Raw genomic sequence first — 22,562 nt, 5'->3', positions numbered from 1 at the left:
AATGCAAAGAACTGCCACCTTGTGGAGGTTTATTGCCACTCAAATTTCACTAAAGACCAATGGCCACTGCCAACGAGAAATCAATGGCAAGTAGCTGTTGCGATAATGCAAATTTATTTGCAAATGGTATCGAAAGAGGTGGAGAGTACTGGAAAATCTGGGGAGACTTGTTGTCACTCAGCTTCCCGGGAACACCACAGGCTATATTCAATGAGATCGTTGATAACCTGTGTGAAAGCTCCTTGAGAGCCAATAATAATTTTAAAGGGGATATAAGAGAATGAAGCAAGAAGATTGTTTCAGAGTATTCCCTAAAAAGGATGTTAACGAAAGATTTATTGAGCTCAATTGATTTTTAATTCTTAATATAAATTCAAAGAAAAATAAAAAGAGAATGTTAAAAGCTATTTTTAGCTATTTTAGGTTAGGTTTTGCAGCATTTTTTCTTTTCAGATTCTTAACAAATCTTAACCCAAGTAAAAGGCTACGTCGAACTGGTTTTATTAAAGTTTTCTCAGTCTGACAAGATTTCCCCCAAAAAGAAAAAGATACGCAAAAGAACAATTTTCAATAGGCTTTCCAACAAATTTTAGGAAGAAAATAAAATAAGAACCTTTTTATAAAAATATTGTTTGCATCCGTCTTTGTAAAGTTTTCAAAGCCAAAAAAAGAGATCTTTATGCTAAAAGAAATTGTCGTCTGCTTCTAAAAATAGAAATGAACGAAGCAAAGAAAATACACAAACGTTCAAGGCATTGATCCAGAATTGTTTTTTTTTCTGTAAAAAACTCACTGTGAGTATTTTCTATTTTTTATTATTATTAAATATTTATTTTTATTAATCGCATTCGGAATTGTATGCATTGTCTCTATGCATTGTCTTTTTTATAATAGTCTCTATACATTGTCTTTTTTATAATTGTCTCTATGCATTGTCTTTTTTATAATTGTATCTATGCATTGTCTTTTTTATAATTGTCTCTATACATTGTTTCTTTTATTATTTGGCCTTTTAAATAAATTTCTCGCTCAGTTGATGCACGAGTTATATAATGATTCAAGCGATTTTTTTTTCTTTTATTTTTATTCAAATTCAGAGAACAATAAACGGACTTGTTTATTGCAATATATTTAAGACTAGACTGGGTGCTCGGCGTTGCCCGGGTGCTTAGAGTTATGTGTTGAGCCCCCCCCCCAAAAAAAAGTGGTAGTAGGTGGGCAGGCTTGAATCCGTGATGCGGAGGCGGAAAAGAAAATGAAAGGAAATCTGACGTCTTACCGCTACTCCATGCCGCGACCGGAAGTCTAAAGCGTTCACATTTAAGGTAGTCAAGATGACTTGCAGAAATGGCGTTGCTTTAAAGCTCCCACGAAAGCAAATTAGACACAAGGTTGTTTTTAATGTGGTGGTGGTGGTGGGGGGTCCAGCTCCCCCAAAAAGGGGGTTCCCTGGCAGTATCCAAATAAATAGTAATTGTCTCAATATGAAAGTTTTTTTTTACATGGGCATCACCACTTATCAAGGCCTTGAGGCCACTCGAGAATAAGGGTTAAAGAGTGTGCAGTAGAAATTGAACAATATTGTAATCATTAGTAATGGAAATTTGGTGAATTTGTTAACTTATATGGAACGGCTCATGAAAAACTTGTTTACGTTAGACTTGAAGATAATCATATTGTAATCAGCTGGAAAGCAGGAAAACGGAAGACAATTCTATAGGCATGCAGTTCTAATAAAGAAGCTTTGCTCATGGAATCTACGTTTTGGTTTAGGTACAGATAAAGAGTGGGGGAAAATTATTGATAGTGATTTCTGCTAGACGGGTGTTTCTTGTGAAAGTTTGGCGAGGTTGGACCATAGATTGGAGCTCAGCCGAGCACTTGCCATGAAAATAGCGATAAAGCAGAGACAAACTCGCAACATCTCTTCTGTGAGATAGAGGTTGCAGGGAAAAGAAAAGGACATCCCCTACGAGGATACGAAGTCTATTTTGATGTCTATCAAGGCAGGATAAGTCCTTTCTAGCAGCTCCTGCCCAGATGTGACAACAGTACTCCATCCTTGGAGTACCTGGCTCTTATATAGATAGAGAATTGCATCAGCAGGGAGATATCTACTGGATCGATAGAAGGATCCCACCATTTTTCCAGCGGCCTTGGCAACGGATTTAATGTATGTGTTCCACTTAAGATCAGGAGTAAAAGTCAAACCCAGAAGCTTGTCAAAACATGAGGTCTCCCCAAGACGAGAGCCATTCATTTCAATTGATGGCAGATGGAGCGTTGATGATGTAAAGATAAAAGCTTGGTTTTAGATGCATTAAAAGTAACCAGACACTCCTTTCCCCATTGTACCACATGCTCAATATCAGAGGAGAGAATCAGAGAGAACTTTCTCGTTTACGGTCTTAGATGTGCTACCATAGATAGTAGTGTCATCAGCATAAATGTCTACGAATGATGTAAGGATGTGATTTGGAAGATCATTAATGTAGATCAGAAAGAGAGTTGGGCTCAGGATGGACCCCTGAGGGACTCCAGTATTAATACTGAGAACTTCTGATTTCTGCCCATCAACCACCACTCTTATGAACCTATCAGAGAGAAATGATTTAATAATTGAGAAGACATTTCCAGCTATACCGTAGTTGGAGATCTTGTGAAGTAAATCTTTATGCCATACTCTATCAAAGGCCTTTGATATGTTAACAGCAAATGCCCTAGAAAGGAAGCCTCTGTCGAGAGATTCACTAATCTTATGAGATATAACTGTAAGCACATCTGCTGTAGATCTAGCAGAACGGAAACCATATTGTTTGTCACTAAGAAGGTTATTTTTGCTGAGATAGTTGATTACTTCTCTATTTAACACAGATTCCAGCAACTTACTCATGATGCACAGGAGACTTATTGGCCTGTACTGAGAGGGAGATGACCGATCACCTGAATTCTTAAATACAGGGCATACTGATGAGATTTTCCAGGGTGATGAGAAGCAATTCTCCTTAAGACAACGTTTAAACAGTTTTGTAAGGATAGCCGCTAATTCTGGTTGAAGTCTTTTGAGTACTATAATTGAAATACCATCAGGGCAGATTGCTTTACTGGAATCAAGGTTTTTGATTAGCTCGGCAACATCATGTACAGATATTTGTAAATCACATAGCATGTTTTCTGATACAGGAGGAAATATTGGGGGTTGGTGGCCTTGGTCGCAAAGGGTAGAATTAGTTGCAAAGTTCTTGGCAAAGAGTTTGGCTTTGTCTGATGCTGACGAGATTACCTCAGGTCCATTGATGATAGTTGGGATAGAGCACACGTTTCTGTTCAGGATTCTGTTTGCTATTTTCCAAAATTGGTGAGAACCAAGCCGTTGCTCAGCTACTTTGGACTCACGGACTGAGCATATAACTCTCTTGCGTTCTTTATAACTTTTTTACAGTGGTTGCTGGCAGTCCTGAAAGCAGTTTTAGTCTCAGTACATCTATTACGTTGGTAGCAATGGAAAAAGTGATTTCTGTGTGCATTTTGCATCGAATTACTAATCTTATCTTGGTTGTTACATTCACAACGTTACAAATGTCATGTTACATTGGCCAAAATAATGTAACTTGCTGTCTTCATCTACTTGCCGTAAAATGAGGGCAAAAATTAAGCATAAAATCAGTTTTTAATATGAGGAAAAAAAAATTCCAAAAATTTCTATAATTTGTTTCGGTAATATTTAATACTAGCCTGGGTGCCAGGCATTGCTCGGGTGTAAAGGTGTTAGTTGAGCTAAAAAAAAAAAAAAAAAGGAAAATTGCAAGTGCAAAAAAAAGTGATAGTAGGAAGGCAGGCTCGAACCCGTACCACGAAGGAGAAAAAGAACGTAAAAAAGAATGTGATGTTTTCGCGGTTGCGCCCATCACCAAACTGGAAGTGACGAATGTTTAAATTAAGGCTAGTCAATCGAAAAGAGTGGATGACTTTCGAAAATATTAGCGAAAAAAGCGACCCCTCCCTACTGAAAAGTGCCAAGTTGAGGGTGAAGGAATTAATATTTTTGGCCAATTTTTCGATATTTGTCGTCCAACGGGTCCAGTTTCAAAACGATACCAATCTCATACAAATTTGTCACTTTTGTCGAAAGTTTTAGGCATATATACATACATACGTACATACATACATGCATACATTTAAACAGATAGATGATATTTATATTATAGAAGATTGCGCACGCATTCCAGCAGCTATTTGTGATATTGAGGCTGTGTAAAAATTCGGAATGGAAACTGGAAATCCCATCCACTGAGCGTGCAACTTGTTTTGTTGTGCATAGTTCATTGCACTGTATACGAAATGACCAACACACAAGATTCTTAGTAAGTTTCTTGGCAAGGTCTATTCGTGTGTGTGTGTTTACATTCGATATGAAGGCATTTTCATAGACATCCTATACAAAAAATATTCGCTGCAATTCTAAAACTCCAGCTATTAAAAAAAAACTTAATTCAATGGAAGATTTTCAAATATTGACAAAATGTTAAGGTTTACAAAATTTGTCTTTTAAGTGAAAAAAAAAAGAAGAAATCCTTCCCTTATTTTGTCCTTGAATCCTCATATTCCATAAACTATGTTATGACAGAGGGGAAAGAATTACTGTTTTAAAACTGGCCATATTTGCTAGTACTTTCAACACACATAAGTTTTCTTTAGACACCTGATCACGTGATGATGCTGGTACGACTAATTAAAACTAATGAATTTATTATAAAAGACCAAATTAAGATGTTTTAAAAGATTTTAAAATTATCTGTCAACCCCCATATATATATATATATATATATATATATATATATATATATATATATATATATATATATATATATATATTAAGTAATGTGATTTATAATTATTATATATCTAAATTACAACGAGCACTTTCTATTTCCTGTATTTTAATTAAACTAGTAATTTCACTGTTACATTAAAATACACTCAGCTCTTTAGACTATTGTTCTAATCTCCTTTAAATATATATATATATATATATATATATATATATATATATATATATATAGAGAGAGAGAGAGAGAGAGATATTTATATATATATATATATATATATATGTGTGGTAGACAGATAATTGCGTGTGAGTATGTGTGTGTTTTACATGAAAATCTGTATTGTCGCCCATGTCGGACTGTTTGTTTATATCTGTCTCTGCAGAAATGGTTTGTTCCTTGCTAATTGAGTCAGAGATGGCTTCATGGTCGGGTTCAAATCTTCCAACCGGCTGTAATCGTAACTCCCTGCACCGATGATTCCCAAAATGATGAAACGCTAATGTCTGTAGGCATTAAAATTATTTTAATATTATATATTGGATATATTTGATAGGGTATGGCATAAAGATCTACTTCACAAGATTTCCAGCTATGGAGATTTTGTGAAGTAGATCTGCTGGAAATGTCTTCTCAATTATTAAATCATTTCTCTCTGATACGTTCATAAGTGTAGTGGTTGAGGGGCAGAAATCAGAGGCGCACAGTATTAATGCTGAATTTCTCAGGGGTCCATCCTGGGCACAACTCTTTTCCTAATTTATATCAATGATCTTCCAAATCACATCCTTACATCATTCGTAGACATTTATGCTGATGACACTACCATCTATGGCAACACATCAAAGGCCATAAATGACCAAGTTCTCTCTGATTCTCTCTTCTTTGATTTTGAGCACGTGGTAGAATGGGTAAAGGAGTGGCTTGTTATTTTTAATGCATCTAAAATCAAGCTTCAATTTTTCCATCATCAATGCTCTTATGCCCATCTGCCATCAATTGAAATGAATGGCTCTCGTCTTGGGGTGGGGTGGGGGTGCTCCATGTTTTCACAAGCTTCTGTGCTTGACCTTTACTTCTGATCTGAAATGGAACACATACATCAAATCCGTTGCCAAAGTCGCTGGGAAATGGTGGGATCTTTCTATCGATGCAGTAGATATCTCACTGCTGATGCAATTCTCTACCTATATAAGACCGGCTACGATCAAGGATTGAGTACTGTTGCCACATTTGGGCAAGAGCTGCTAGAAAGACTTTATCCTGCCTTGACAAAGTTCAAAATAGGCTCCGTAGCCCAGTAAGGGATGCCCTTTTCTCTTCCCTGCAACTTTTCTCAAAGATGAGACGTTGCGAGCCTGTCTCTACTTTATCATTATTTTCATGGCAAGTGCTCATCTGAGCCCCAATTAATTGTCTCCCTTTCTCCAAAATTTCGCGAGAAACACTTGTCTAGCTGAAACCACTATCAATAATTCCTCCCACTCTTTATCTCTGCTAAACCTAAACGTAGATTCCATGAACAAAGCTTCTTTCTGAGAACTGCACACCTGTGAAACTCTCTTCCGTTTGACTGCTTTCCAGCTGACTACAATATGGTTGTCTTCAAGTTCAACATAAACAAATTGTTTATGAGTCGTTCCCCTTAAGTAATCCAATTGACCAAATTTTCACTACTAAGCATCACTACGATATTGTCCCATTGACACCTGTACATGTTTCAACCCATATCCTCGAGTAGCTTCTTGACCTTGATAAGTGGTGACTCCTATATATAAATCATGGTCAATATTAATTTCAAATTACAATTTACAATTTTTAAAAGAAATACTAAACATTTTCAATGTAAGGCCAAGTACTGTAGACCCAGGACTGTACCCTAATAAACAAAGTCTCTGACAGCATAAATACAGCACTTTCCTTAGACACTAGTGCACAAGTGCATGTATTTGGTAACTTCAATGTCCACCACAGCAACTAGCTTGTATTTTCTACTCACACAGACGCAGCTGGTACCACAACATATAACTTCTCTATATATCATTCCCTATCACAGATGGTTATGTTTCCAACCAGTTTCCCAGACCAGCAAGAACAACACTCATCACTTCTAGATCTGTTTCTGACCACAGTTCCTGATTACTGTGTAACGAATGCCCACAGCCCTCTTGGAAACGCCGATCATGCAGTGGTATTGGTTAAAATCGCCCTAAACTTTAGAGCCAAAATTGAAGAGCCACTGCTTAAAACAACGAGATATTATAAAAAGGCTGACTGGGAAGCCATCAGGGATCTCATCAGGGACGCCCCATGGTAAAATATCTTTTTACTTCCTGCTGAACAGTGCGCAAATGAGACCACTGAACGGTTCAAAACAGCAATTGAAGCACATGTTCCCACACGGAAATTTTATAGCAAGCCCCACTTTCCCCAATGGTTTACTTCTACTTGTGCAGCTGCCATCGCACAAAGGCAGCATGCGTACCACAGATTTAATTGACATAAGTCCAGTTCAAACAGGCAAAAGTATATAGAAGCCAGAAGTAACTGTAAGAAAGAAATAGCGACAGCTAAGAGAGAATTTACTGAAACCACCAAAAAACGCATCGAAGCACAGAAATTAGGAACCCGCAACTTCTGGAAAATCTACAACAGTGTAGTAAATAATGGGCAATCAACGATTCCCCCACTATCCAACAATCATGAGGCTGTTCGCTCAGCAACCGAGAAGGCTTACATGCTTGCCAGTCGGTTTGCCTCCAATTCCACACTGGACCCTTCTAATCAACCCTCCCTGACTTTCCTTTGTGAATAGATGCCACACTAGAAGATCTGAAAATCACCCCTTCTCAGGTGCATGCTATCATAAAAAATCTTGACACTGCAAAAGCATGTGGACCTGATCTCATACCGGCTGTGCTATTAAAAAAGTGCTCCACTGAAGTAGCTCCAGTTCTCTCCAAACTTTACAACAAATGCCTTAATGAATCTTGCTTTCCTGCCTGCTGAAAAACTGCTTCTGTAGTAACAGTTTTCAAGAATTCTGGTGAAAGAACTGACTCAGTAAATTATCACCCCATTAGCCTCCTTCCACTTTTCGCCAAAATATTTGAGACCATAATTAACCAAGTTCTAATCCACCACCTTACAGATGCTAAACTTCTGACTGACCAACAATATGGATTTAGGCAAGCCCGTTCCACGGCAGACATTCTAACTGTAATCTCTGAATGTATATACCACTCACTGGACAAAGCGGGAGAGGGTAGAACGGTAGCTCTAGATATATCTAAGGCTTTTGACAGGGTATGGCATGAAGGTCTTCTCAGGAAAATCAGATCATATGGTATCACTGGAAAAATACATAACATAATTAAATCCTTCTTAGATAAGAGAAAAATCCAGGTTGTTGTCCTCAACAGTCATACATCTAAACAATATGATATAAATGCAAGAGTGCCTCAGGGGTCTATCCTAGGATCTCTGTTATTCCTAATATTCATTGCCTCTGAGATGGGTATATATGCTGATGACACCACACTCTATAACAGACACGACAGGAAAACAAATGAACACATTTCTAAAGAAATGGCAGAAACACTAGAGGATGACCTCTGATCTGAAGTGGAATGGGGACATAAATGGATGGTCACATTCAATGCTGCCAAGACTAAACTCGTTTCCTTCAATAATTACAAGAAACCTTTTCTACCACCAATAGCAATGGCCAAAGACTCTTTGTCTGAAAGTACATCTTTTAAACTCCTCAACCTAACGCTAGCAGGAAACATGAGTTGGAACAATTACATTGAGAGTATCGCCAGGACCGCTGCAAAGAAGGTAGGGTCTCTCTACCGTGCTAGAAAGCTACTAACGCCCGAAAGTATCCTATACCTCTATAAGGCCACCATTCGCCCATGTATGGAGTATTGTTGTCATATTTGGGCTGGTGCATCTGCCACTAGTCTCTCGCTCCTAGACAAGGTTCAAAAGAGAGTCGCCAATCTGATAGGTCCTAAACTGTCATCTAAGCTTCAGCCTCTGTCCCATCAACGAAATGTTGCATCTCTCTGCCTGTTCTACAAGCACTTTAACGGTGAATGCTCTGACGAACTGCAAGCACTTGTGCCCCCTCGACGTAAATACCCCCGAAAAACCCGACAAGCAGCTAAATCCCACCCTTTCACAGTAGAGATCTCTAGATGTAAGAAAACCTTCTACTCCAGTAGTTTCTTCCCCAGGAAAGCTAGACTTTGGAATTCCCTTCCGGATCCCTGCTTCCCCAACTGCACTGACATGCATAAGTTCAAGTGCAACGTGAACCGACATCTTGCTGCCCAACTCCCTACACAGTACTCCTAACGCCTATGTCCTTGATAGTAGCCCCATACAACAAAATGGCAATGTGCCTTGTTTGGGGTGAAAATGCAATTTTTAAAAAAAGTAATAAAACTGTCAGCGTCGTTATGTTCTTACAACCTACTAATTGACCCCGCTTTTCTTAACGTTTATATAAAATAACAAAAACATTACTTAATTTTATTTAGTTTAAATCTTAAAAAGTACAAATAATAATTATTTAAATGTTTAAAACTTTTAAAAATATATTTTTCACTTAGATATTCTTTGTTTCATTCATGTTTGTCTTATGAAACCAAGAAAATATATTAAAACATGAATTTAACTTCTTTACACTTTAATATATAAGTCAGTTATTTTATTGACGTAACCAATAATTTCCCTATTAACCTCAGATCAAATCACAGAAAAATGTTAATAGTGTCTCTGGATTGCTTAAAGCGCTCACCTTATTGAAACCTATTTGAATGCTCTAAACACACAAATGTTGACGGTTATATATTACCTTCCTTTTACACCGTGGGAGATATGTTGCACGAGGCCGGAAAGTCCAGATTAGTCGGCCAGTGCACAAGCGAAAGTGCACTCTGACATACAAAATGACTGAGCAGACCAGTTTCGGTAGAAGTTACTCAAGTTATTAGCAGTAAACCTATCAAAAAGAGACAGCAAAACTTATAAGAGTGGACCTCCTAGGATTACACAGAACCATACCTCAGCTCGACAAATATAAGGCGATTCCCTACTCAAAAACGGATCCGACTGTTGAACTGAATGCCGAGGACGTATCCTTCACTGATAAAGAAGAAAGAATATGTGATGTCGTCTTATATGACGTCATATATGACGTATACTGCACATATATGTATACATATATTTTTGTTATGACGTCATATATGACGTATTTAATAAACAAAGACAGGAATGTTGCCTTGCTATAATATATATATATATATATATATATATATATATATTATAAATATTAATTATTAATTATTAATTAATAATTACTACGTGTATAAAACAAATATACATGCATGTAAGTCATCTTTTATGCACGTAGTAATTATTAATTAATATTTAAATAAAATAAAAAAAGTAAATACGTCCTAAAAAATGTGGGCGAAGAAAAATGTAAACAAAGGGCAAATAACCCCTTTCTTATAATATACAAACGCTCAGGGAGCGAAGAAGTACGCTAATAAAATAATAAATAAAAATTCAACAATCTTATATAATATATATATATATATATATATATATATATATATATATATATATATATAGAGAGAGAGAGAGAGAGAGAGAGAGAGAGAGAGAGAGAGATCATCTGCTACTTTCAAGCAACTATACACGTCTATAGCTTTTCAGAACTACCATTCATTCTTTATGACGTTACAATGTTTCCAGAAACAACCATTTATCTTTTATGACGTCATCCCGTCTTTTTTCTTGATTTTTCCAACTATAACTCTTCTTTTAAAACGTAATCCAGTTTGAAGCAATGAATATTTCTTTCTTGAAATTGAATGATACGGCATTTAAATCTTAGATTTTTTTTTCATTCAGCAAAACACACATCAAACACAAAACTCTTTGCAGAGGTAAGTGATTTTCATTTTTATATTTTTGTTTTATTTATTCGAATAATATTTGTTTTATTTATTCGGATGTTGATAGACGAGAAATTCAGAAATGCTTATCTAAATAATAAAAAAAAAAAACTTTTCAAGGTTTCTCGCTTGAGTTTTCTTTTGACCATGGTTATTCTTACGATTAATTAATGTAACACGTAATATTTTTTAAATCATTTTAATTTTTCGCAATTTTTGAAACTTTTATAAAGATTTTATTAATAAAATTAAAATCTATTCATTTTGATTTTAAACATACCGTCCGTTTTATCTATTTAATTTTCTAAAGCTATATACAAGGTAAATAATGTTTTTATTTTTCATACTTAATCGCGAATATTTTTTAAAATATATACGTGTCAAGCTTTTACAAAAATCTGAAGATAAAAACATGGGAATTTATTAAAGTAACCAACAAAAACGAGATGAATAAAATATACGTATAACAAATAAATATTACCAAAGGTGAGCTAAGTTAGTCTTCTTCTGCCTACCTGTATGTTTTTTCTCTTTTAACTTACTTTAAAGTTTTTTGTTTGTTTTTTTTTTTACTTAAAAATCAAAGTAGTTATAAAGCCTCTCAAGTTAGAGTAAAAAAAAATGTTGGTCTCGTACGAGCCATAATTCATCTCGGATTATCGTCCAAATATGAAAAATTAGACAAAACACTTGTAGAATATTATATTTCCCCACAATTGGTGAGATTTATGTTTTTTATCAGTATTTTGTTTAATGTTCAATTTTTGTGCAATTATTGAGGTTCGATTATGGCTCTAATAGAACTAGTAATTTGTTTGTTCGTTCTAACTCGACAAGCTTCACACTACTTTTATTTCTAAGCAAAACAAACACTTTAAAATACGTTAAAAAAGAAAAGAAATGACCCAAGATGGAAGAGTAACTTTTGCCTTTGCTTATAATCATTTATTGTATATTTATGTATTGCATATTTATTTATTGTATATTTATGTATTGCATATTTATTTATTGTATATTTATTTATTGTATATTTAATAATAAATAAATATTATTTATTTATTGTATATTTATTTATTGCATATTTATTTATTGCATATTTATTGTATATTCATTTATTGTATATTTATTTATTGTATATTTATTTATTGTATATTCATTTATTGTATATTCATTTATTGTATATTCATTTATTGTATATTTATTTATTGTATATTTATTTATTGTATATTCATTTATTGTATATTTATTTATTGTATATTTATTTATTGTATATGTATTTATTGTATATTTATTTATTGTATATTTATTTATTGTATATTCATTTATTGTATATTCATTTATTGTATATTTATTTAGTATTGTATGTTTATTTATTGTATATTTATTTATTGTATATTAATTTATTGTATATTTATTTATTATTGTATGTTTATTTATTGTATGCTTATTTATTTCGCCCTTTTTTCCTGTTTTGTTGGTTATTCTATAAACGTCCAAATATTGATAGCAAAAAAATAAACAGTCCAAACTAATATTTTAAATGTTCTATTAATTGTACAATCTGAAGGTCATCATCATATCGTCTGTATTCAAAGACTATGAATTCTATTGTTGGAATTGGTTTCTACGATATTTTCTGGTCATTATTCTTTCTAGAAAAACATCAGGTACTTCCGGGAGTGACCACTAAAAGATTGCCAACATCCTAAGTAAAAGTGATTTTTGTGGAACGAACTGGATTCGAACTTGGAACACCAAGGTCGGTAATATCCGTGTCGTTTACCAATTGACCGCCGTCACCTCCCAGTTTAAAGATAAAAGTGAATAAGGCTGAAAAATAATTATTGATGTCCTGAGGACACACAAGGAACATATGTAATGTCGGAACTGTAGCTTGTGATGGGCTGTAGATTATCAGCAACAGCTGTTGAGACGACGAATATAAGTTGAGCTGTCAGGCATTAAAAATAAATCGTTTCATTTTTATTATAATAGATATTTCGCGTGCAAAATTTCCATTCAAAGTGTTGTATTTTTATTTAATTTTGTTTTATATATTTTCCTCTTATTTAAAATTGTTTTCGAGTAAAGAAAATTGTTTTAACATTTATGTTATTGAAACGATTTTTAATTTTCATTATATATTTGAACATTAATTAATGTAACATGTAATATGTTTTAGATTATTTCAATTTTCGTAATTTCGAAACTTCTATAAACATTTTATTAATAAAATTAATTGCACAAATTTTTGTACTTCGTTAGAAGAGAAATTAACTGGACCTGAATGTTTTCGATTGCGATTTATGGAACACACCGGAAATGGTCGAAGTAATTTAATCTTTGAAAGTTGCGAAAAAAATGTAAAAAAAAAAATGTAGATGACACTAAAGCATATAAATGCAGGTATTCAAACATCTTTTGACTCGGATTTCCATGATGTTGGTTCGGGCTCGACCGGCAGCTGACGAGAACCGTCGAAACAAGCTGAGCGAAAAAAAAAAAAAAAAAAAAAACGCCGGAAAACATAATTAACAAAATTTATTACAAAAAAACAATAAATAAATAAAAATAACTAAAAAAAAACACACACACACACACACCTTAAATTTAATAAATATTTTTATTATCATTTTTTTTTTACTTTTAAGGATTGTTTAGCAGAAACATGTAGATGCTTTTTTGAACGTTTATATTGTTTTTTTTTATATTTTTTAAAATATTTTTTTTACATTTTTTCAATAAAAGTTTCATTATATTCTAACATGTCTTGAACATCAATTCTGATGCTGTTATATTCCTCTCTTGACAATAAATTAAAGTTTGTTTGGGCGTCTCTTGAGGTCGACAGTGTTTGCTATTTCCGTGTATGAATATAAAATGAAAATTTTTCTTTTAATTTAGTTAAAAAATCGGCTACTTCCATTTCAAAATTTTAATTTTCATTGACTAATCAAACGCTAATCCAAATAATTTTAAAAACTGAAAAGTATAATTACCCCCTTCATCACCACTTAAAAATTAATTACACACTTTCTTCTTTACAATAAAACAAACAAATGGACTATTTTCCCCCCTAGCATTTTATCATTTGATCAGCGTTCGGCTTGTTCTGGTGTTTCTCCTCAGCTGCCGGTCGAATCAGAATCAACGTCACGGAAATCCCGGTCAAAAGATGCACGAGTGCCTGGTTTTCAAAAATTAAGTCTCGCTCTCACCGCCGGAAAAAAATTGAAAAAACTTTTCAGAAAAAGAAAAGAACAGTCTATTTAAAAGAAAATTATCACGCACGTACATATACACTATCTTTAAATAGAAAACATTTCATTTAATCTATTATTTTTATACCAAAATCTTAAGAAAATATTAGGTAATTTTATAATAATCACTTCTATCTTTAATCATATAAAACACGTGCTCTCCCATTACATTTCTCACTAACACTAAGTTCGGCTTGCAATATGAAAATAGTCAGATCCCCATCTGGCATCAATTGATATGGGTGGCTCTCGTCTAGGGGAAGCTCCATGTTTTGATAAGCTTCTGGGCTTGACCTTTACCCCTGACCTGAAATGGAATACGTACATCAAGTCAGTTGCCAAGATCGCTGGAAAAAATGGTAGGCTCCTTCTACCGCTCCAGAAGATATCTCACCCCTGATGCAATTCTCTATCTGTATAAAAGCCAAGTACGTCCAAGGATGGACTACTGCTGCCACATCTGGGCAGGAGCTGCTAAAAAAGCCTATCCTGCCTTGACAGAGTACAAAATAGGCTTTGTGACTTAGTGGGTGATGCCCTTTTCTCTTCTCTGTAACTTCTCTCCCACAGGAGAGACGTTGTGAGCCTGTCTTTGTTTTATCGTTACTACCATGGCAGCTGCTCGTCTGAACTCCAATCTCTGGTCCCCCCTCAGCCAATCTTTCACGAAAAACACCCGTCTAGCTGAAACCATTGTAAAAATTTTTTCCCACTCCTTATCTGTGCCAAAATCAAAACGTAGATTCCATGAACAAAGTTTCTTTCTTAGAAATGCACGCCTGTGGAACTCTGTTCCGGTTACCTGTTTCCCACCTGATTACAACCTGGATGTCTTCAAGTCCAATGTGAACAAATTCCTGATAAACCGCCTCCTTAAGTAAGACACTTTTTCAGATCTCCAAAACTAACGTACTATACACACAATAACCCTTATCCCCAAGTGGCTTCCTGGTATTGATAAGTGGTAACTACCTTGTAAAAAACAAAAAAAGCAAAACCATCTTGCAAAAAATAATTCAAGGATTAAACGGATGAAAATACATAATTTAAAAAAGGTTTAAACCCGATTTTGAGACAGGACTAGTTATTATTTTTTTTTTAAAATTGAGACAGGGCTAGTTATTTAAAAAAAAATAATAAAATTGATTTCAATTTTTTTCGGAATTGCTCATTTTTATAACAGTTCTAATATGCATGTTTAAAAGTTGAACACATATCTGACGAAAAAACGATTTCCCTAAATATTACAATTGGGATCTTACTTCTGATCATAGGCAAGTATTCTTACATGCCTCGGATCAGTAGCAAGATCCCAATTGTAATATTTAGGGAAATTGTTTTTTCGTCAGATATGTGTTCAACTTTTCAATGCTTCAAGCACACAACATTAACCTCATTGGGATAATTATATTAAAAAATACCAAATATTATCAACCTTTATTTAAAACTAAAAAGATCAATTCTCTATCCTTATTTCCTCTGTGCTTTTGTTTAATTTGTTAATAAAACAAAAACGCAAGTCATGGAACTTCTGTTTTCATTTCAACATAACGTCTCTATAATTGATCTTATTTGAAATTCAACAATTATTTCAAAATTTACTTTGCTTCATATGAGGTCATTCTAAATTATATCGATATTTTTTTATTTATTTAGGTTCCTACAAAACATCAAGAACAGAAAGAGGAGGGAGAGACGCAGAAGTCGGCAAAGCTAATGATGAATTGCAGCAAGCAAGCAGAACGAGCCGAGCCGCTGTTCCAGAAAGCGGTTACAATCGACGATATAAAAATGCTGATCAAAATTTTGAATCAAAAACTGGATGTCGCGATCAAAGCCGAGTTTTCATTCTTGAACGGCGACTATACGAACGTGAACACAGAGGAAATGCTCGAGACGAAACCTGGCTCGTACGAACGAGTGAAAAAATCTAAAATGTCTGCCGATGCGGCTGAATTTATACCAATGTCACATAAAATCGGATTTGGCGGCAACGGCACGTTCTCAAGAAGCACAAGTCTGATGAAACAATTAGCCAACACAGATCGAGAGTCCCTGGAGAACGTTAGTTATGCGTTCACTAACAGGAATAACAGTGCCGGCGTGAAACTATCAGCGGAAGATTCCAGGGGAAAAAGCGATATCGCGAAAGAAGACTCGAAAGACATGGACGAAAATCAAGATCTGAACAAAGAAAATCATTTTGGTGATGAGGATTTAGAAACAAGGCATGATGTAGAGTTGCATTATTATAATGGCAGTCTGCAAACAAACGGAACTGAAGAATTGAAAATACCAAATGAGAGGAAATTAAAGATTGTACCCGAAGATCCTTTAGAATGTGAAGAACCATCTGATAATGATGAGGTTAACATCTTCCAAGGGAGCAAAAAGGAAAACATGATTTCTTGTAATGATTGCTCGGATAAAAACCAAAGCTCCTTGAATGAAGAACATTCGCAAACGGAACCAATTATGGTGAAAGATTTCATGCCGAGTAACGATAAAAAGCTGATTTTTAACTCGGGCAATAAAAACGCTTCAGCCTTAAACAAAAGTTTTGAAGAAAACCAGGACGTTGCCGGTCGACATTCGTCGGAGGATTTAATAATTAGAATGGATGAAGATGGACTTATTTCATCCCCCTCAAATGTTAGAGAGGGATGCAAAAAAGGTGTGAATTTGCATGAGCCTCTTCAAGAAAATTTAATTGTCGTTAAATGCCAGAAAGAGAACACGGAACCTGAAATTGATACGATGTTGGTGGGCAAGGATACCGTAGATGAAAAAGAAGACAGGTGTGAAGAGAGAAGTAAAAATTTGCAACAGGAGGTGAGAGATGAGGAGAACATTGTTGCAGAGTTTGGTCAAACAGGTGTTAGCGATTGTGTTGAAAAATACACATCGAATGGAGAGAGAAAAATAACAAATCAAAATGACGATATTGTTAAAAATAATCTCCTAGTTCCAATCATGGAAGCCATTATGGAAGCCATCCGTTGTGAAGTACACCCAAAGGAAACGAGCCTATGTAAATTATTTGGGGAGATGTTGAAAGAGAAATGCCACCAGGAAATCGGCGATGATGACAATGACACTGCTCAAAATGATTCCATGGAATTAGATATTGTTCCGGAGACGATCAGAAATCAGTGGAATTCCCACCTAACGAATCGGATGCTTGCATATTCGGTGCATCTGAGGTGCAGTGAATTGGCAAACATATATAAGACTTGGAGCGAATCGACACCGCCGATTCTACCGACGAAGTTCTGGAGGACGAAGAAGCAGAACAATTACGTGATGCAGTCGATCGCGGAGGAGATGAGCCTCGTCTGTTTGAAATGCGAAGTTGTTCAGATGAAGTTGGAAGACGAACAACAGAAACTGAAGTACGAGGAAATTGACAAGATGATGCAACTTTCTTTCGAAAAAGAAAGCAAGAATTCGATTGTGCAGAAAAAACTAGAAGACTCGTGGAGGAAGGCCATCAAAACGGAAGAAATGCGTCTGCACAAAACGTGGGAAAACAGAAAGAATTGGTTTAATGTCTTTGCCATGTTTTACCAAAAACCCGACGCTATTTCGAAGACATTCGAAAGGGTTGGGAGGCCTTTTTTCTCTGCAAACAGAGATAGATCTCGACTTTTCCTTCGGAGGGCTTGGCGCCGATAAGCCAAATTTCACCTGTAGTTATTTCAAAACATTGTACAACTTGATCGGCATTGAGAAAATCAAATAATTGCCCGTGGATAACATTTTACTGATTTGAGAAAACAAAGAATTTCCAAAATAAAAAAAAGACAATAGAAGCTTATCAGAAAAATTCCGTGTTTATTTTAAAAGTTCTTAAAATATTTTGTTTGTTGATAAATAAAAAAAAATCTATATTTTCTCATGGTTTATTTTAGTTAAATCTATTTTGTTAATGTTATCATAGCACCAAATTTATTTTTTAAGTGAACTAAAACTATTTGTAGGATCCCAAACAAGTCCAAAGTTAAAAACATTTATCGATAAAATTGCAGAACAGTTACCACTCGAGAACTCATGGATCAAAAATATAAAAAAATAAAAACATCATATAATTCATAGAACACACATTAAAATTAAATTCTCTATGGGAGCCCACATTGTTCTAAAATGTGGGAACAAGCTTTAGAAGTGTTTTTCTCATTTTAAAATTTCACCAACATTATTTACACATGTTAAAACCAGATCGCGGACGCTCGTATGCAAATACCGAGCCGCCATGGTAAGGAAAAAGAAAAAATACTATAAAAATAAGAGAGATCAAATTAGAGAAGACGATAACGTGAGAGATGTCACAGCCGTAATAAAAAAGCCACGCTTAGCAGGAGAATGAGGAAATTGTTGTTCTAAAAAAAAAGGAATCAAGTTATTACTTGTCCTATGTTCCTTGAGACAGAAGACTGCATGCAATGTGTTGGGTCTACGTGTGTGTGAACGTGTGTGTAACGTTACATTCTGCCATTTTGTTTTTGTTCGCAAGACTTGAGTATTAAGTATTCTGCACTTTCAACGTTTAAAGAATCTTAGAAATCGTTTCCATACGTTAAAACTAGAGAATTTGATTCTACTGTGTCTTAAATTAAGTTTTTTTAGGGGGGGTACGCGTTTTCGAGTGTTCACTATTCAGGGTATTCAGTTCTCTCCCACCGCAGGAACTGTGACACTTAAGTCGGAAAGTGGGATTGAAACAGGCAGAGCTCCAGAGAAGGAGCCCTCTCACTCTGCAAAAGATGCCTGTGCAGCATTTCCGGCAGAGCGCGTCAGGCGATTAACAATAAACTAGCTCTTTTTTAAAAAGAGAAAGCAAGCAAAGTCTGTGGGCTGAGGTGGACCCCCCAGAACTGCACAGAGCCAGAACTACACCGTAATCAACAGGATCCAGGTCATTACAGGAATGGTTTAATCTCTGTTGATTTTGAGGCTGAGGATCAAAATCCTTGCTGTTTTTACTCATTTATTGTCAACTCTCAATTAGGTTCATTTTTACTTTAAGAAGCTTGTTGCAGTTTCACTTTACCGGTGCGTGTATAAAGCGTTATACAACTGTATTGTTTCCATCGGGAACCATCGAGTCCTTGTTTATCAGTGGATAAAATCACTCGGACGTCGATGTTTAGTACACTGTATGGAAATGAAAATGTCATCCTATTTAAAATATCATCAAAAGAGTTGAATGATTAAAATTTTATTCATAAATATAAGTTTTTACAGATTGATTGGTAGTGTGCAATAAGGCTAAAAAACGGTTAGTAAGACGCCATCCCCCTGACACTTTTTAAAGAATAAACTATCCCATTGGTTTATTAAGAATCGAAATTTTAAAATAGGCATAGGACCTAAGTGGGTGGGAAAAAAGAAATAGGATTAATGATTTCATTTTGTTTGTTTTACGACACAATTTTAAAAAAAACTTTCTTATCAGTTTGTTCAAGCTGGAGATGGGGCATTCTACTTGATGCCACACATTCATTCGCTATCTTATATATACCAACCGAGAGATCTTTTTTAAGATTCCAGTCGTTCCTTTAAGTGCAATTGTCCGAATCTCTGCTGCACTTGATTCACCGGATATATTTACCAAGTAGCTTTTGAAATTATTTTTCATGACTCCAGTTGCTCCTAGAATTACTGGAATTATAAAACGCTTCCTAAGATTCCAGTTTCTTTTCAAATCGAACTTAAGACCTTAGTATTTCTTTTCCCTCTCAGCTTTGTTTAACTAATTATGCTTATTTAGTTAGAAAACAGTAGAACTTTATTTAAGTATGATACTTATTATCTTGCAAACTATGCGAGTGCGCGTAGGAGTCTCATTTGAAACCCCGACACAAAACTTGTATTTTTTTAATCTGATTTTTCAGTAGAATTTGTAAATTTACTAGGTAACCCATCTGGGAGTAAATGACTGTAAAGAGTTTTCTTTTTACTCATTGCACTATAACACTGGAGCAGCTGCAATATGTGAGAATTACTTGAGTCGGACTTTATCTGGCCTTTATCCCTGACTAGTTCAACGAACCCCAACACCCCTGTCTATATCTCTTCCACATGAGCTAATTTTCTTGTTTGCATACTACCTATACTCACTTGACTGGCTTAGACTATTTTAAAACTGATGCTAATGCACTTAAATATAATTGTTTCCGTCTTTATCCCCTAAGATACAAAACTAAATAAAATACAAATTTCCATAAGTATTAAAGACCCCTCAGTGGTGATGACAGGCTGAAAAAATTAGAACCTAACTGAATACAACGCGTAATTGCAACTTTCGTGGTAAAGAAACATCTTTTATTACCTCTGCTTAGGAAGCAATTTTTAATATAAAATAGACATTGCTTATTCACCAAACCTATTTTCCTGCTCTTATTTACTTATACTGCTTCCCTCGTTTTGAAAATCATAATTTATCATTCTATGACTAAATGTAATGTTTAAATATAAGGCCTATACTGGCCACATTTTTATTGTTACTGAGTTATTTTACTAAAATAACTGGCACAAATGTTATTTCTAAATGTCTGCTTAAAATGGAAAATACTTGCCTCCAAGACCCCTGCCTGTGTCTGCTTTGTATGAAAACGTTACAAACCCTTATACCACGAAAACCTCTCCTAAGCCCTGTATATTTATATTGTATATTAATGTTGTATTCTTGTAAGTATATCATCTCGCAAGTGGGCGAAAAACAATTGCTCTTCTCCCCAGGCTGATGTAAAATCACATACTTTGCACGTATCTTGGGAGGTTTTTTTTTCTTTTACCTTTCGGTCCTAAACAATAGAAAGCTGACCTGTTAAAAATCGATAAATACTAAACATCTATAGAATTCTATTGCTAAGGCATGCATTAGCTTAACCTATATTTATCCATCCATGCCTTGAACTCCTGGAGGGGCATAGGCCATCTACAAAAGTTTTTTTAGCGAGGAGTTCTTTTTTCAGGGTGAGGGTGCTGACCCCAGGCCGAACCTTCCCAGAAGGTACATACAGCACCTAGCCTCCCCAAATGGTCACCCATCTGGTACTGGCAAGGCTCAATGTTGCTTAACTTCGGTGATCTGGCGAGAACCGGTGTGTCAACGTGATTGTGCCGTACAACCTATATTTATACTCAATAGAATATCTATAGAATAGATACCTATTAGCCATAGTTTTGTGCCCAGACTATAAGTGATCTATATTAACTAGCAAACTACATTTTTTTCACTTAGATGAGAAAAGTACTGGTGATTATCTTTACATGAAAACTAACACCTAACCGCATTTTGAAACACACCCTAACCCTTATACTATAATTTTCCAATTAGTAACTAATCCAAAAACTATATTTGCTGTTTTTGTTCCTAGTAGAAATTAATTTCAAATCTACAACCCATGCTCATGCATAACTCCTTTCAAAACTTAACCACATCTTCCAATCTAAACCCTATTCTGAGGAGTGTAACTTCAAAACATACTAATTCTTTGATACTAACTCTATTAATCCTACCTATCCATGCAGGGGCATAGAAATAGCTGGCCTTGAAACCAGGTGCAGAGAAACCCCTCTCGGTGCTGATAGACCCGTAGATCTGTTCAGATCATCCATCTAGGAGAAGGAAAACTCTGATTTGTAAACCTGTGTCACTGACCTCATACGTCTTGGCACAAAACGGGGGAGGGAGGCCTCCTCAGTCCTGGATGACAACCTCCCTAGAGTTGGTGACTTGATCAAATCATCAGTTTGCAAACCTAAACTGCTTAACGAGTAGATAGGCTCTGCCTATCGCCCGGCTTCCATACTCCTTCTTTGCCTATTAGCCAGGAGCAGAGGTGCAGCTGCAGGGAATCGTCAGAGAAGCCCAGTGCTTAGCCTTGTTTCCTGACTAGGTCAATGAATGCCATCCCCCACATTTGCGTCATTTCCTTCCCCTAAACCTGGGCATCTTGGGAGTGCTTGTTTACTATACATTCTAACATGATTGGACTGGGCCACTCCTGTTGGACAGGTTTGAGGGTACAGGTTAAACAGTTGCTAGTTGCTGTTTTTGACTGACAGTACAGGAGCCCTAACTCTTTGGTAGCGCTTAGAGCGGCTGCTCTATCATCAGTTGTATAATATCGGGATGTTTGTACTACCATGTCGCGCATGGAAAGGGATCCTGCACTCATCTCTGGTGGGCATTCCCAAGGCCACATATCTGCGGATGAAGAGCTGGCTGATGGTCTACTCATGTTGCATGATGATGGCTATGCACATCCGTTTTGCCTAGCACCTCACCCTAGATCTGAAACTATGAAATAAAATGAAATGACAGGTCAATCAAAAAAAGAAAGAAAAAAAACGTTCAAACCAGACACACATTCAAACAATTCGTCTCCTCCCTTGAGGCTTGCATTTACAAATATCCGAGGACTTAGAACTAACTTAGATGATGTAGAATCCTTTCTCCTGGCAAACTCTCTGGATATATTAGCACTAAGTGAAAC

At 35.5% G+C, this 22,562-nt stretch overlaps 1 protein-coding gene across 1 annotated transcript; it reads left to right on the top strand.

Moving 5' to 3' along the window:
* The first annotated feature begins 10,633 nt into the window (after nucleotides 1-10,633).
* Nucleotides 10,634-17,961, top strand: LOC145296002 (uncharacterized). Its single transcript, XM_080142013.1, has 2 exons — nucleotides 10,634-10,789; nucleotides 15,715-17,961. The coding sequence occupies exons 1-2, from the start codon at nucleotides 10,715-10,717 to the stop codon at nucleotides 17,731-17,733; spliced, it is 2,094 nt and encodes a 697-aa protein (XP_079998139.1). The 5' UTR covers nucleotides 10,634-10,714; the 3' UTR covers nucleotides 17,734-17,961.
* The last annotated feature ends 4,601 nt before the right edge of the window (nucleotides 17,962-22,562 follow it).

This window comes from Euprymna scolopes, chromosome 16 (assembly GCF_053919585.1).
Source record: "Euprymna scolopes isolate OS-2025 chromosome 16, ASM5391958v1, whole genome shotgun sequence".
NCBI lineage: Eukaryota > Metazoa > Mollusca > Cephalopoda > Sepiida > Sepiolidae > Euprymna > Euprymna scolopes.
This window is presented reverse-complemented; position numbering and strand designations above follow the sequence as displayed.

Excerpts from the sequence above, each read along its gene's own strand:
- LOC145296002 (XM_080142013.1), top strand. The coding sequence starts at position 10,715 with ATGATACGGCATTTAAATCTTAGATTTTTTTTTCATTCAGCAAAACAC. Across the intron at positions 10,790-15,714 it reads ACACAAAACTCTTTGCAGAG|GTTCCTACAAAACATCAAGA; the intron begins GTAAGTGATTTT and ends TTATTTATTTAG.